A 15,771-nucleotide genomic window follows, 5' to 3' on the forward strand; every position below is an offset into this window, starting at 1 on the left:
AATTTGACACGTACCTGCGTGAACCAAACTCTTTGTTCGTAAGTGTGTAGGGCTAGAAGCATCAGAGAGGCACGCTCCCGGCGAACCCAAAGCCACCCGTGTTCCAGCTGTGGCATCCCGTGTGTATCGCGATGGGGGTGTGTTTCTAAAACCGAATCCAAGGCGTGGGCACACCTGCGACTGTTCCCGTGGTACTGTTTTTGAGATATTGCTCATACGGCCCTCTCTTTGGCTTGGCCATTTGTGCAATCGCTTCATATCAAGACTCGTCTCCCTTGTGACCGCGCGGGCGCCTGGTTTTGGCGTTATTTGTGGTGAATAACCAACCCTAATCATCAATTCCAAAGATACGACACTACCATTCAGTTTACCGGCATGACCGAAGTACTCACGTATTCACTTGAAAGCCATATCCCACCCACTATGTCTGCATTCGCAAGTTGTTCCTTGGCCAATCCCACGTAATCATAGCCATTCTCGGAGCCTTCGTATTGATGTCGATGGCTGTGTCCAAGTTCGTACATAGATGCATTCGCGTACTCTCTCCATTTGCAAATCAAGGCAATTTGTTGTGTCAGATGTACTGGAATTCGAGTACTAACACATCATCTAAGGAAGCCATCCTTGATGTGCTACTGTCACGTTGCCAAGGTCCTTCTCTGTGATTGGACTCATGATGCCGTCAGTATTACCGACTCAGGTTCGTCACCTTTCTAGATGCCGGTATCGTCGTCCAACAGTGAGTCTGCTGCACATGGTGGAGGCACCGACCAGCCGATGGATCATGACGACAAAAGCCCCCCTCCTGATGTTTCATCAAACCAAGGAAAATCATCCTTGGGCACCAGTGTGACCCGTCATCCATTGATAAAACCCCACGTTGGACAACGCTGCGCCGTGGGCACCTCATAAAAAAGCCTCTTCCCCGCGCATCGATAGGGAAGAACGGAAGGGATGCGGACTCAATCTATCAATCCCGTTGTCCCGCGCTCTTGAAGCCCGAGGCTACGATATCGCGTCGTGCGGGGGCCGGTGGCTCCTGTGCCGTTGGCGATCCCGTTCTATCCCGCTCCGAAGACCTCCACATTGAGTGACCTCGTCCATTCGTTCCCAACCAGGTGGTTGACGCACAAAGCTTCGCTGTCTCGCCTGTCTATTACCGAGTTCAGCAGACTCGTCACTGCCATGCTTACACCACTGTGACTCTTTGGGACATGGTTACAGCTGCAGCTGAACCAACCCCGCCGCCGCCAAGTACATCTCAACTGAGGGGTGGTTTGATATATATGCCGCCGCCATGTTTCGAGGCCATCGTTGACGATACCCAAATCACATCATTCAGATCGTACGTGTGCATGATCCACCAGCTGATAGGCTCCAAGTCGGATTTGAACCTCACAACTTCACAAGTCTAGCGACCCACATATGAGACAATGGTGGTGCAGGTAGGCTCGTAATGTCGTCAACTTCCAAGGTTGGCGCCTCAATCCTAGATATCTTCAAAGATTGCCCAAGTCCTGAATTGTGAGTGTGGCATCAGCTAAGGGCTTACATGCCCTGAATACCGGGGGTCCGAACCTCACGAACCAAAGACAAACTCGCGGCATGCCTGATTGATTAGGTCAGTGACACGATGGACTGAGTTTGTGTAGCACATGGGACATACCGTTCGTAAGACACCTAGTTTCTGTTGGGACTGCTCGAATACTTGCTTGTACTGAGCGAGGCTTTCCCGTAAGACGACTTCCTTGTTCGTACGACCTTCGCAGATAGCCTTCATCTTGATTTCCATCTCCTTCCGGAGAAATGGCTTACCAAGGCTGGTTTCGAAGTTCATTCGATCAAAGCCTAGGATTAGAGCCACTCCAAGTTGCGTGGGGACGAAGACCTTCAAGCCGCCTCGGCCACCTGATGATGATGAACCACCGCGTCCACCTCTGGCACCTCGACCGCCACGTCCACGACCACGACCTCTTGTGGACGTACTTGTGTCCGCATCCTCATCATCTGCCGACGTTTGACCTGATCGGCTGATCGTAGCGACATATTCCCTGTCCTGGATCTTCTGGATATGCTCGGCCATGGTAGCATCTGTGCCGATACCATTGGCATCCATGAGAGCGATCAAATCGGCTTCCGTCAAGTAACTAGGCGCTGTCGTCTTCCCTTCTGTCATCATAGCCTCGGTTGGCTGAAAGCGCTCACCTTCTGTGAACTTCGGAAGTTCCACTGTATTATTCCATTTTTCGTAAATGTACACGTCAAGGTAGTTTCTCTCTAGCACAATGACTCCATGAGCATTGAAACGCTCCTCTCCAAACTCAAGCTCAACATCAGTTGCCATACCGTGGGCATCATCTGAGCAGCATGCAAGAAATCTGCGCGCAACATATTCATATAAGCGAGCCTCGTCGCGACTCAAGACGGAAGGCGAGGCATATGTGATAGGGTGAATAGGAGGATGTGCTTTATCGTCATGTCTTCCCTCTCTTGGTTGTTTAAAAGCACCACTGGCAAGATCTTGTGCAAATGGGCCCCATCTCTGATCGCTGGTTTGCTTCTCAACCAGAGCACGGAGATTCATTCCTTTATCGAACCGGTCTGTCTCCGTTCGGGGGTAACTGATGAACCCCTTGTTATATAGACCTTCAGCAATGGTCATGGCCTGCTGCCCGCTCATTTGGAGTAGCCTCGTCGCAGCCTTTTGTAATTCAACTGTTGTCAGAGGCAACGGTTTGAACTTTCGAGTTGGTTTCTGCTGAACTTTGGTCACTGTTGCTGTTTTTGCTGCGAGGCATCTCTCATAGAGAATCACTGTGGACATTCGATCGAACAGCCTATTCCGTAGCCAAAAGAAATCGACCTTTTTACCGTCTCGGGTGTGCATGAGTTTTATGCTCCAGAACGGCTCAGGAACGAAGTTTTTCACACGAAAATAACGATCCACGACAAACCCAAGGGTTGGAAACTGGCAAGACCCTAAAAAATCAGCAAGATGTCAAGAAGGTGATAACCAAGGTACAAACCATAACTCAGAGTCAGCTTCTCCAGAGGTCCTCCGAGAGGCCGTAAGTTGTTTGTGAGAAAACGGGTAAATGCATAACCAATACGAAGATCCAGCTCGATTCTTGCAGATACAGCATGGACCTGCCTCTCATCCAAAGTCGCAAGGTTCTTGGCTGCTGAGATAACATGACTGTTATTGTTAGTAGCTACCCCGTTGAATAAGAGGACATGACGACGTACGCTCGCTCGACATTACTGAACCTTGCTCGTAAAACCTGGATACCAGGTTTACCCTTTCGAGCGGCTTCGACAATTTCGTTGCCGATGTGTTCTCCTTCACGATCACAATCTGTCCAGATCACTAGAGCTTGGGCATATCTTGCTTGCGATTCTAAATTCTGGGCAATTGTTTTCTTGTCCTTTGAAAGATTACTACTGATTGCTTCCAGATCAGGATAGGAACTCTTACTTCGCTGATAGTCGTGACAATAGGGGCGGTGAATAATGACTCTGGAGGTGGTTGATACCAGTTTTTGTGAGCTGGAGTAAAGTCGACGTTTGTTAAGTGTCCGGTGACACATGTCATGGTAACAGAGCAATTGCCCAATTGACGACCAAAGTCGAAATCGAATGAGTAGTTCTTGATATACTTGTTCCTTGTATTGTTCTATCAATTCGTTAGCAAAGTGTTCTTGTTGTTGCGTGTTGAGTGTTTTCTACCGTTTCAATACGGCCTCCAGAGAGATGTGTAGCCACAGCTTTGGATATAGAGGGCTTCTCAGCCACACAAAGGACTCTCATCTTGGAGGAACACAAGCCTTTGCGACTGTTTTATATCTCTGATGCAATTTTCCCAGGAGCCGTGGTGATTAAGGTACAAAATGCGAGTGGAGAGTTGCCTCAGGCTGCCCGGGAGTGCAGACGAAGTTTTGCGTTGAGGCAAGCACGATCGATGTGATGTGCATAACAAACACGGTCAAAACTAGGCGCGTTCGTAGCAAAAATTGTTTGCTGCCATAGTCTCTCAACAATAAAATTTCAGCAGCTATTAGAATTGTTTGCCAGTTACCATGATAAACTGTTTGCTGAAGCACCTGTAGCCTCGATATTTACGCCAACCCTCTGAGGCTCATTTCTGATATTCACGGACGATGAGGAGGGAAACTTGAGGCAGGGCCAAAGTTTGACGTTGAAAATTAAGTTCTCAGGGATTAAGCCTCTTCAGTGGCTTACAGGCGGATAACCACTAGCCACAGCGGCTGAATCCGTTTAATCTAGGGAAGTGTCACCTAAAAGCTTAGTGGTCCCACAGACAAGGCGGGAACCAGGCAACAGACGGTTTCCACCTGGAATTGACATCTATGACGCTATTGAAGCTGAGCATCGCTATACCCACTAGTAGGTAGGTATTAAACCAGTTGTGCTGCTACATTCATATCGAAGACCCCAAAATCCGAGATCAACCATTGTTTCGTCAAGATCAAGCATCATGTCTCTCCCATTCGTCAAGTCCATTGAGGACTGCGGCGAGTACGCCAAAACAGTGCAACCCTACATTCCCCAGCTCTATGCTCTTCCTCGCCAGATTCTTGACAACATTGCCAGTCCTGATGGGCTGAGGCAGATTTATGTTGATACAAACCCTCTCATCTCAGGCTTTGCCATTTCTATTGCCCTTGGCTTTGTCTTCCTCGTTGTCTCCGAGATCAACAGAAACTACTCTCAAGTTGATCGAATGTGGTCGATTCTCCCAAACTTATACGTCGTCCACCTCTCAGTCTGGGCGCGGCTGGCTGGTATTCCTTCTTCGCGAGTTGACCTTATTGCTGCTGCTACAACCCTTTGGAGTGTATGTGTCCTGACATCTCATTCGTTCAGTCATCGCTAATGCTGCGTAACAGTGCCGCTTGACATACAATTACTGGCGTAAGGGGGGTTACAATAAAGGATCTGAAGATTATCGATGGTAAGTTGATCGTCCACTCATAACTCTTCAGTCAGCTCATACCATGCAGGGCCATTCTCCAGCAATATGTGACCCGATTTGTCTGGTTCCTATTCAACGTCACCTTCATTTCTTTCTACCAGAGCGTTCTGCTCTTCAGCTTCTCGTGCGTGCCTGCGTATGCCATTCTCTGTTCTACCAAGTTTGAGCAAGATGTGACCTCTGCCGATATTGTCTTTGCTCTCATCATGATCGGCCTAGTCTACAGCGAGTGGGTTAGCGATGGTCAGCAGTGGGGTGAGTATTTCGTGTGCTTTGATGTTTAGCAGCCTAACCATTGTATAGACTACCACGCGGCCAAGCATCAGTACCAGTCCGAGGCCAAGGTCCCCAAGAAGTTCATGTACTCCCAAGCGGAGCTTGACCGTGGTTTTAACACTTCTGGTCTCTGGGCTTACAGCAGACATCCCAACTTTGCTGCAGAGCAAATGATTTGGTTTGTGCTGTACCAGTGGAGTTGCTTCGCAACCAAGAATATTTACAGCTACACTTTCGCCGGCGCTGCCGCCTTGATCCTCCTCTTCCAGGGTTCGACTTGGCTCACTGAGCTCATCACGGCTGGCAAGTATACTGAGTATCCCATGTACCAGAAACAGGTTGGCATGTTTTTGCCCAAGTCCCTTACCCCCTACACGACTCCTAGCCCAAAGGTCATTCGGACCAGCGATATTGTTAAAAGGATGGAGAGCAAGAAGCAAGCTTAAGTTTGCACCTAACCACATTGCCTATTATCCTTTAGTCAAGAGCACTGACTGCTGAGTTTTGGTCAGCATGAGGCAGTGTCTAATTTCATCATAGTCTAGATGGAGGTAGGAGTCGGTTGCATAGTTAGTCTATAATCTATATCATGACATGATCTATCGTCTATTGCTTCTCTGCCAGTCTAAGATCACTGAACTTGTCAGCATAATGAGAGGGCACAGCAATGGCATCGGCCTTCTCCCAGTCTTCCTTCTTGTTCACACCAGTCAGGACATGTAGTGTTCCACCCAGTCGTCCTTCGATACCAAATTTGATATCAGTATTAAGTCGGTCACCGACCATGCAAGTTCGAGAACGATCGAGCTGGAACTTTCCCTCAACAGCGTCCATCATAGCTTGACTAGGCTTACCAAGAGCCAAGGGCTGCTTTCCTGTGGCGTGAACAACAGGGATGTGACAAGATCCAGCTCCGAGGAAGAAGTCGTGGTGCATCGGCAATGTTGAATCAACGTTGGTAGCAAGGAAGATAGCTCCTCGCTTGATGTAGTGCATGGCGTGGGCATACTTTAGGTAGTTCACGTGGTAATCAAGACCGCAGAGAACTACTCCGACCTCGGGGTCAAGTAGCGAGCCATCAGCGATACCCTTGAAGTCGTCATTTGTGATATCTCGTCGGAACGCCTCATCTGTGCCTCCAATATGAGGAACACCTTCAGAATCAAGCTCATGCTCAATCCCAGCTTCTCCGATAATGAAGACCTTGCGCTTGTTCTCGGGTAGCTTCAAGATGCGTGCGATGTAGATCGCAGCAGAGTAGCTTGAACCGAACACATCATCCTTCTCGCTAGGGATACCAAGATTGGTGAGTTTCTTCAGGTATTCGTCGCGAGACTTTGTTGAGTTGTTCGTCACGAAAACGGTTCTCTTTCCTGTGCCGATGTCAGCCTCGTTTCAGATCGTGAGGATAGTAAGCCAACCCTTTGATCTTAGATATTTGATGGTCTCAGGGACTCCCTCGTACACATGATCGCCAGACCATAGGACACCTGAATGAGTCAGCTTGTCGTTCAGCTAAGAATAATGGCTATGTACCATCGCAGTCAAGCAGGAAGACCTATTCATCAGGGTCAGTTGAAGCTCGAGAGGTACACGAGTAAATGACTCACGTCGAATTTGTCGATGAACTCGCTAACAACAGCAGCATCTCCGCTGATGTACTTTGGTGACGATGCCATATTGGATGTGAAATGGCCAAACCAAAGGCACGATTAAATGATCGACAATGGGTTCAGTTGGGTTATTCAAGATCGGTCATCAGTCATTATCAACACTGACTCGGCCAATTGCTTAGTCATACCCACTTAGTCGTGGAGTTTCTTGTGGTGTAATTCCTCTAGGCGTGGAAAGCGTGCGGGTCTACTAATAAAGAAGGTTATCACGGTCGATCATGACGATAGTTCCATTATCTGAACTTGGTTAATCTCTGGGGTCTTTTAAGTCAATCAATGTCGAGTAACTGATATAGGGTAGATTGTCATAGAAAGACACAATCATTGTAGTCTCTCTGACTGACTGCTTATCTTGTTGCTATAACTATCGCAAGAGGAGGCAAGAGAACCAAAAACGTCAATAATAATTGGCACAGAGACTTAAGTAAGTTACCTTGTATTGGAAGCTCAAGGTACTCCATCAATATACATTCACATTTTGATATTCTTTCCCAAGGTCTGAAGTCTTTTCTCTATGAAAACCAGAGGCTTATTCATGCAAAGATAACAGCCTTGCATTCTTTACATTTCCGACCTCGCTTTCGAAACACCAAAACCGATTGATTGGTCCAAAGCTACCAAAAGCCGTGAGCCTGTTCCGTGTGGCGACCGAATCTCCAAAATCGAAATCTTTCCAGCAACCATTTCAGTGACCAGATGGCAGAACCGATCTATCATTGGCTTGTCAACTCCGCCCTGAGTAATGGACCACCCTAATCGTCATCGGTGGGTTTTCTAGAATTCCACGTTTTTTAACGGAGACTTTTTTTTTCTGACCTGGAGATAACGGGCTACATCCGTCTTCGGTTTACCTTGCCTTGTGATTTTTTCCCTTCCCTCGCTTGCTCCGAAGCGGCGAGATTAGAGTCTCCTTACTCGTCAGCTGGACTTATGTACAGACCGACAAACGTAACCGAATCCGTGGAATACAACATCCATTCGCCGCTCTGCCCTGGCCTGGTTGCTTCCGTATCAGAGAGTGGCGCCCGTGGACCCTGAGGCTAGGAGACTCTAAGGGTCCCACACCATTTCTGATCGACGACAGGAGTTTCCACTTGGTTCAGAAAGAGAAAGAATTGATAACAGACCCAGATGGATACCTACGTAATTATAAATATCTACAAAACCGTGTCGAGCTGCCATTGTCTTGACTCTTGATTTTAAACTTTTCATCATCTCGTACAATCTGTGCTGTTATTTTGAGCAAACAAGCGTAAAGTATCCTCCAAAACCAGTCACAAGACCTCGTCACGATATCACAGCTATCAGGATATCTATCCCCTGAAAACCTATATAAAGACTGTCTCACACATACATTTTCTTGACCGTACTCGTCACACAAGAATCATCAACACTCCGAGACCCAAACCAATTCACATCTCACTCAAACATCTGACAAAATGAATCCCACCGCGCCAACAACCGCAGCCCCTACATCGGGCAACGCCAACAGCTACTTTAGCATTCACAAGACACAATCCACGGAGACAACCCCTGTGTCAACCCCTGGGTTCAAGAGCGAGGAGTTCGACCAAGCTGGACACAAGCTTCCTGCCCTCAACCGCGAGTTCCCCAAGCCTACAGAGGAACTCGACATCCAAAGCATGCTTGATCGTCAACCTGGCCGATGGACTACTAAGGGGCAAATCGAGGCCAACCAGCGCCGAGCGCAACATGCTCGCAACGAGGAAGAGATCAAGGCTCAGCGTATGCGAGACTTTGAGAAAGCCAAGGAAGAACTCCGTTCTTTATGGCGGTTCTAAGCTACCTGCCCCAAACTCCACCCATGGAGGACTTTAAGGCTGTATCGGCTTACACGTTATGAAAAACCAACAGGCGCATTGCCTTCAGGGCTATACCAAGAGTTCAATGATTTATGACACTACGAATAGACATTAGAGATCGGGATTGTACGATTGATAATACAGGATAGATAGATTAGACGGAGAGGAACATTTGCATTTCTAGCAATTTAGAGTTTCAATACGAATTCATTTTTGAATAGTGCATTGTTCAAGCAAGGTCTGCAACGGACAGAACACGACCACCAAGAGTGAAACCGTAACCAACAGCAGCTGCAAAAGTGATGAGGTTGAACAACGGTGAGATGCCGTGAAGCATGCCAAACTTCTTGTTCAGGGCCTTCATTTGATCACTTTGAGGTCCCTCAGCATACCATTCCTTGCCATCTCGCTTGACTATAGATTATTAGTAGTGTCTCAAATCGACCCCTTGAAGATTGACGCACCTTGGCCTCGTCGCTGCTTCATAACTTCGACCGTCAAAGGCAGGAAGACAAGGAGGTTCACAGCTCCAGTAAAGGCCATTACACTGATAGGTAGCAGGGAGTGCCAGCGGGCAAATTCCGAAACCAAGCCAGCAGGGCCATTTGATAGACCAATCAATGTGTTTCCGGGATATGTTAAAGCTAGAACACCAGGCAAGACAGTCTGGAGGCCGAAGTAGATGGGGAAGAGCTTCTGTTGGATGGCAGAGAAGCTAGGACGGTCGACCGTCCTGAACATAACGATACCATTGATGAAGGTCTACCCGGCTGTTAGATTTGCAACGTTTGTAGCTCTGCGGGATACGTACATGGAAGAAAGTCGTTCCAAGTAGAGTTCCATAGCTACCGTGGGGTTAGCGATGCTTTCCCTGACTGCGATTGACTTCATAAACTCATAGAAACCTACGTGATGATGTGGTAAGGAGCCGGCGAGAAGGCCACTGCCTTTGCTGTGCTTGCCATTGTTGCAATTCTTCACTTGTGAGTGTTTGATGAATTGTATCAGATCCAACTTGCCGAGGCACTGAGGTGTTTCGATAGTCATGATATCACATCTAGTCACGTGATCGTACAAGCTCCATATTGCGTTGCAGTCTCCATGATGGAATGATCTTCATGATTCAAGATGTGTATGTAGTTACTGGAGTTTGCTTTTTTTTTATCATCTGGTACCTACTCTTCTCTTACATTTCTGGTGGCTTAATAGACTCATCCAATAAACGGAGTTTTGTCAGGCATCAGTTGCACGTGATCTCGCGCGTCTTGTCGTGAGAAGGTCGGCAGGAGCTTTGACCCGTCAGACGCGATGGGTCACCAACCTTTTAGTACATCTTGGGGTGGTTCTGCCTAACGATTACAAGGATTCATTGTGAGACGTTTCTTTTTGTTGCCATTCATTTAAAAGCGCGACTGACCTTATGAAGTATCTCTGGCTCTTTTCGGATCCCTTTCATCGTAGCGGGATTTGATTGACTTCAGATTCTTGAACCCCGTCTTTCGTCTTCTGACTTTCTTACCGTATCACCGGGTTTCATACAAACCATCTCCACCATGGCTGAGAAGGAAGCGACCGTTTTCATATTGGACCTTGGGTCAACTATGGCCCAAATTCACAGTGGAAGATCAGAGTCTGATCTGGAATACAGTATGCAATACGTATGGGACAAAATCATAGACATCGTGGCAGCAAACAGGAAAACGCTATGCGTTGGCGTATTGGGTCTGAGAACAGATGAGACTGACAACAAGCTCCAAGACGATGATGGGTATGAGAACATTGCAGTGTTGCAGGAGCTGGGGCCGATGACAATGTCATCTCTGAGGAATCTTCAATCGCTTGTCAAGCCGAGCAATACATGGTCTGGAGATGCTGTTTCAGCCATCGTGTTGGCTGTTGATATGATTGACACATTCACAAAGAAGCTCAAGTGGAACAGAAAAATCTTCTTGGTCACGGACGGCCAGGGTCCAATGGATGCGGATGACTTGGGTGACATTTCTAAGAAGATGAATGATTCCAACATCCAGCTCACTGTCCTGTAAGTGGAATGGATATCTCAACGGCACTTTTAACATGATACAGGGGAGTAGACTTTGATGACTCGGAATATGGCTTTAAGGAAGAGGATAAGCCGAGCACAAAGGTTCGTATGATGGGACATAGTGAGGACCATAGCTAAAAGTTCACAGAAAGAGAATGAGCAAGCCTTGAGATCGCTTGTCAATGACTGTCAAGATGGAGTCTTTGCGAACATTACAGAGGCCATCGACGAGTTAGATACCCCACGTATCAAGGCAGTGAAGCCTTACAAGACTTATGATGGTCCTCTTACCCTCGGAGACCCCAACACATTTCCTGCCGCGTTGAATATCAATGTGGAAAGATATTTCAAGACGAAGCTGGCGCGACCTTTGACTGCAAGCACAGTCGTAGTGAAGTCAGAAGGCGCACCAGATTCTGAACCTACGCAAGTTGATGCTGACGATATGGAGGGAATTGAGTTCTCTGCTGTGAAGCAAGCTCGTTCTTACAAAGTCAATGACCCAGATGCACCAGGAGGAAAACGAGACGTTGAGTTTGATGATCTTGCCAAGGGCTATGAATATGGTCGAACTGCAGTGCATATCAGTGAGTCGGAATACAATATCACCAAGATTGATACACAAAAGAGCTTCTCAATCGTTGGCTTCATTCCATGCTCAAAGGTAAGCCTATTACGGGTTACCCCGTCCTTCTAGTGCTGATGGTTTCCAGTACGAGCCTTTCCTTAACCTTGGCGAGACTTGCGTGACAGTAGCTCGCAAGTTCGATGCCAAATCCGCTCTTGCCCTTTCGTCCCTTGTATGGGCCCTCTCGGAACTTGAGTCTTATGCAATCGCACGAATTGTGACCAAAGACGGCAAAGACCCATCGTTGGTGTTGCTCGCACCCGGCGTGGAGCCAGACATGGAATGCTTGTATGATATTCCACTTCCATTTGCAGAGGACATCCGAAGTTACCAGTTTCCTCCTTTGGATAAGGTGATCACGGTTACTGGCCAAACCCTTACAACCCACCGGCTATTGCCCACAGACGAGCTGAGTGATGCGATGAGCGATTATGTCGATGCAATGGACCTGTCGACATACGGACTAGATGACAAGGGGTATGTTCCATGCTATCTTGGACCTTTCGGCAACTGACTTCCGCAGCGACCAGGATGAATACGTCTCCATTGACGAGACCTTCAACCCTACGGTTCACAGGGTAAATCATGCCGTGAAATCACGAGCACTGCACCCAGACAAACCAGTTCCAGATGTTCCTTCCATCTTGTTGCGATTTTCTCACCCAACTGAAGATCTGATTGAAACAGTTCAGAGGAAGTTGGATGCTCTTGTTGAAGCTGCAGATGTGAAGAAAGGTTTGTTCTAGTCCTTTTAGTGATTTTGTGCCACGGCTAACAAAAGGCGCCAGTTCCGCCCAAAGCCAAAGGAAAGCGTGGCCGAGAAACTGTCAAACCCATTTCTGGTCTTGATGTGGATGCTCTACTGGGCGAAGAGGAGAAGGGCGACATTAGCCCTGATAACGCAGTACCCGAGTTCAAGCAGATGCTTGCTGCAACCGAGGAGCTTTCTCAAATCGAAGAGGCAGCAAAACAGATGGGCACAATCATCTCTACGTTTGTCACGGAGAGCTTCGGCGATGCCAAATATCAGCGTGCTCTGGAATGCCTTGGCGTTATGAGGGAGGAACTCATCAACCTTGAAGAACCAGGCCTATACAACACTTTCATGCAAGACATGAAGAAGCAGCTCATCTCCGGGGCACTTGGAGGCGACAGACGAGACTTCTGGTTTAAGGTCCGATGGGGTCGCCTTGGTCTCATTGATAAGCAGCAGTCTGAGGTGTCTGACGTATCACAAGAAGATGCAGATGAGGTAAGTTCTTGGAATCAGACATGGTAATGTGTACTGACATTGAACAGTTCTACAAATTAAAGTAACGCAGTCTTGTAATGGGCAATGCATCTGTTGTTTGTAAAAGGAGTGGGCGTTTGTGTACCAACATAGTGATTGGCTGGTATGAAGTTTATCCTTCTCATGTAACGGGCCGTGTGCAAGCAGTGGCATTTCATCTGCCATCTGCCTACAGCGGGAGTAACGATTTTCTGTTTGACTCAGCAAACCCTTCCATTTACTTTTAATACCTAGGTACCTTTTCGCAGTGAATCATAGGGTACAGGGCGTTATTCTACTCGCCAAAATTGAACGGTGCTTTTCGCTGCCTTTTTTGTTTACCCCTTCGTATCTCCTTCCTTCTAACGCCACCGTCTTTCAACCATCCACCACGATCCATCTTCTCAACTCAGCACCACCACCGTCTCTCCATTTCCATCTCACAACAACATTCTTTAACACTGCTCCTCTAGTTGAACTCTCACCATTGCTTCTTTGCCTTTGGATTTCATTACTTCTATTTTTATCCGACATGTCGGCCCTCGATGCCCAGCTGGCCAAATTGCAGCAACTTCTACGCAACGGTGTAAAGCTGGAGGAGAGACCCAGAGACGAAGAAGACTGCAACGAAACTTCAGACAACTCAGTCGGTGAAGGAGCTGACAACAACTACGGCGGGATGATGGAGCGTCAGAGACAAGCTACCAGAGAACAGATTTCTCAAACTGTTCAGCAACAAGAGACCAATACTTTTGCTGCCAGACGGCGCGAACTTGCCGAGAAGAAGGCAAAGGCATTTGATAACTCCAAGTTTCGCATCTGCCAGGCGGTCTCTAAGGATTTCACTTTCTGCCCATTCAAAGTTGTGATCTCGTATCCTGAACGCTTCGTGGGCAAGGCCAACAAGCCTCGTGTACGTATTACAGTTTTAGCATCTCTCCACTAGCTCACCATTCTCCAGACAAAGCCTTTTTTTACCAGGATCCTCTTTGAGAAAACATGGGACTTGTAGGTCAATCTGACCAATGTTATGTATAGTGCTAACTTGGCAAGCTTCTATCTCCATGATCCAGAGGAGCCGGCTAGAGACCCCTACCTTTTGATTCCAACAGCTCAGTTCGAAGTCTTCCTTGAAGAAATCAACCTTGAGCTTGATACTTCTCTCAAGATCCCCCCAGGTGTGAACATGGAAAAGTTCTACCTCAAATTCGGCGAACATGGTACCCCACGCCCTCGATACTTGAAGCGATCGGAAGAAGAGACGTCTCTTGATGCTCGACCATGGCCCGCTATCGACCAAGATGACATCAAAGGCTTCAAGGCGGCAACCCCAAAACAGCAACTGGCCTGGAAAGCAAAGTTTCGAATTGTCAAGTCCGGGTTTCCACCCAGAAACAGGGCAGATCCTGACAAGGCTGCAAGAAAGAAGAGTCACCGAGAGCGAATGCTTCGCAACACTCAGAGGTGTCTTGGTCTTCTGGGAGATCCCGATGGCTATGACGTTGTTTTCATTTGCGTCGATGTTGAGGCCATTGAAAGAAGGCCCAACCCCGTCTCTGAAATTGGTATCGCCATCCTCGACACACGAGACACCAAAGGCGTCGATCCTAAGATTGTCGGCCGTGGCTGGTGGCCTCTGATTAAGACTCATCATCTTCGAGTCTATGAGTTTGCTGGTTTGAGAAACTATCAGTTCGTCAAGGGATGTCCTGACGATTTTGACTTTGGGTAAGGACGTTGTCTTCAAACTCCAACAAGTTACTAACTGCAACACAGGACGAGCACATTCCCAACAAATGCAACAGTGGCAGACTCCATCATGGAAATTTTCACCCCGTGGCTTAACGATCAACGAAACATCGTCGTCGTCGGACATGATGTGAAACAGGACATCGCCTACTTCACTGAACTGGGCCTGGACCTTAGATTCCTCGGAGGGCTGGCAGAACCGGTGGACACTCAGGACATTCACCAAGCCTGGCGTGGTTCAACAAATGGACGAAGTCTCGGTGCTGTACTAAACGATCTTGATATTGCCCACAAGCACCTGCACAATGCAGGAAACGACGCGCACTACACACTCTGTGCAATGCTTGGTATTGCGCTGGAAGACATTCGGAAGGAAGAGGAGTTGAGCAATAAGATGCTCAACAAGGTTGACTGAAGGATATTTTCGAAGCTGGGAGGAATGGAAAGCATGCATCCCGCAAACGCAGGTGATTAACTTGGCAATTCCCAGAACGAAATAGGATCTGAAAGGGGGTGGATGCATTTCGAGGCTTATGTAAAGTAGCACAAGAACAAAAACCGGAGTGAGAAGAGAACGGGGCTTTAGGACCCTTTATTCATACAGCGTCGAGCCTTGATAGCTTTTAACAAAGGCATATATACCTTCACCTGGCTCCAAAGAGCTTCCTCTAAACCCAACAAACGCCATCGCTATGGAAACAAGTAGTGTACAATATACACACGCGGCCAGACGCCCACGCTCAGCCCCAGTCATTGATGATCTGATAACGGCTTTGGTAACAGGTTCTTGACTCGAATACCGGACTTGGGGGAGTAGTTTTCATGATCGTAATTAACTGTTCTTGTCCAAGAACTCTTTGGCCTCGTTTACTTTGGTCGCAAGGTAGGGGCTGCCGCCTCGATCGGGATGGTTAAGAAGCATGAGAGTTCGATGAGCCTTTCGGACCTTGTCCTTAGTAACAGCTCGCTCGCTGGGAGATGTAAGTGGGCTGAGTATGAGAAGAAGTGGATTACGACGAACTTGAGAGACAGGATTAGAGTAGCCTCCTTCTTGGTCATCTTGGGCTCAAAACCACCCTTGTAGAAAGCCTTGCCCATGGCTCCAACGCCGCCTCGAGATCGCCTCCATGCGACAAGTCCAGCCCGGCCCTGTAAGAGATATTAGTACCCGGAGTCACTGCCTGGGATCACTGCAAACATACCAAAAAGGCCGCGACGGCAGCACCGGCACCTATAGCCATAACAGAAGCCATTTTGTAGAGCGATTGCGATTGACAATAAGTTCAGTGACGCAGAGTTAGTCGGAACTTGAGAT

The 15,771-nt window shown here is 47.9% G+C and overlaps 8 protein-coding genes across 8 annotated transcripts; 4 read left to right on the forward strand and 4 right to left on the reverse strand.

Moving 5' to 3' along the window:
• Positions 1-1,579: 1,579 nt before the first annotated feature.
• On the reverse strand, positions 1,580-3,807 carry FMAN_04823 (uncharacterized protein; the record flags this gene model as incomplete). The annotated part of the gene is made up of 6 exons (XM_041828425.1): positions 1,580-1,609; positions 1,667-2,979; positions 3,027-3,196; positions 3,247-3,425; positions 3,476-3,673; positions 3,727-3,807. 6 exons carry the CDS (start codon positions 3,805-3,807, stop codon positions 1,580-1,582), a joined length of 1,971 nt encoding a protein of 656 aa, XP_041679289.1.
• Positions 3,808-4,495: 688 nt separating this feature from the next.
• On the forward strand, positions 4,496-5,715 carry FMAN_04822 (uncharacterized protein; the record flags this gene model as incomplete). Its single annotated transcript, XM_041828426.1, has 4 exons — positions 4,496-4,855; positions 4,908-4,972; positions 5,022-5,248; positions 5,297-5,715. The coding sequence occupies 4 exons, from the start codon at positions 4,496-4,498 to the stop codon at positions 5,713-5,715; spliced, it is 1,071 nt and encodes a 356-aa protein (XP_041679290.1).
• A 160-nt stretch (positions 5,716-5,875) lies between these two features.
• FMAN_04821 (putative 4-nitrophenylphosphatase) lies at positions 5,876-6,948 on the reverse strand (the record flags this gene model as incomplete). Its single annotated transcript, XM_041828427.1, has 4 exons — positions 5,876-6,642; positions 6,691-6,759; positions 6,806-6,827; positions 6,880-6,948. 4 exons carry the CDS (start codon positions 6,946-6,948, stop codon positions 5,876-5,878), a joined length of 927 nt encoding a protein of 308 aa, XP_041679291.1.
• Positions 6,949-8,381: 1,433 nt separating this feature from the next.
• Positions 8,382-8,744, forward strand: FMAN_04820 (uncharacterized protein; the record flags this gene model as incomplete). Its single annotated transcript, XM_041828428.1, has 1 exon — positions 8,382-8,744. One exon carries the CDS (start codon positions 8,382-8,384, stop codon positions 8,742-8,744), a length of 363 nt encoding a protein of 120 aa, XP_041679292.1.
• A 250-nt stretch (positions 8,745-8,994) lies between these two features.
• Positions 8,995-9,730, reverse strand: FMAN_04819 (uncharacterized protein; the record flags this gene model as incomplete). Its single annotated transcript, XM_041828429.1, has 4 exons — positions 8,995-9,179; positions 9,230-9,527; positions 9,577-9,610; positions 9,675-9,730. The coding sequence occupies 4 exons, from the start codon at positions 9,728-9,730 to the stop codon at positions 8,995-8,997; spliced, it is 573 nt and encodes a 190-aa protein (XP_041679293.1).
• A 588-nt stretch (positions 9,731-10,318) lies between these two features.
• On the forward strand, positions 10,319-12,754 carry FMAN_04818 (uncharacterized protein; the record flags this gene model as incomplete). Its single annotated transcript, XM_041828430.1, has 7 exons — positions 10,319-10,806; positions 10,851-10,911; positions 10,958-11,473; positions 11,523-11,914; positions 11,961-12,172; positions 12,226-12,689; positions 12,737-12,754. 7 exons carry the CDS (start codon positions 10,319-10,321, stop codon positions 12,752-12,754), a joined length of 2,151 nt encoding a protein of 716 aa, XP_041679294.1.
• Positions 12,755-13,239: 485 nt separating this feature from the next.
• Positions 13,240-14,871, forward strand: FMAN_04817 (uncharacterized protein; the record flags this gene model as incomplete). Its single annotated transcript, XM_041828432.1, has 4 exons — positions 13,240-13,620; positions 13,669-13,715; positions 13,761-14,435; positions 14,484-14,871. The coding sequence occupies 4 exons, from the start codon at positions 13,240-13,242 to the stop codon at positions 14,869-14,871; spliced, it is 1,491 nt and encodes a 496-aa protein (XP_041679295.1).
• A 417-nt stretch (positions 14,872-15,288) lies between these two features.
• FMAN_04816 (putative heat shock protein) lies at positions 15,289-15,709 on the reverse strand (the record flags this gene model as incomplete). The annotated part of the gene is made up of 3 exons (XM_041828433.1): positions 15,289-15,427; positions 15,478-15,605; positions 15,659-15,709. 3 exons carry the CDS (start codon positions 15,707-15,709, stop codon positions 15,289-15,291), a joined length of 318 nt encoding a protein of 105 aa, XP_041679296.1.
• Positions 15,710-15,771: the final 62 nt, after the last annotated feature.

This window comes from Fusarium mangiferae (assembly GCF_900044065.1).
Source record: "Fusarium mangiferae strain MRC7560 genome assembly, contig: FMAN_scaffold003, whole genome shotgun sequence".
Classification (NCBI taxonomy): Eukaryota; Fungi; Ascomycota; class Sordariomycetes; order Hypocreales; family Nectriaceae; genus Fusarium; species Fusarium mangiferae.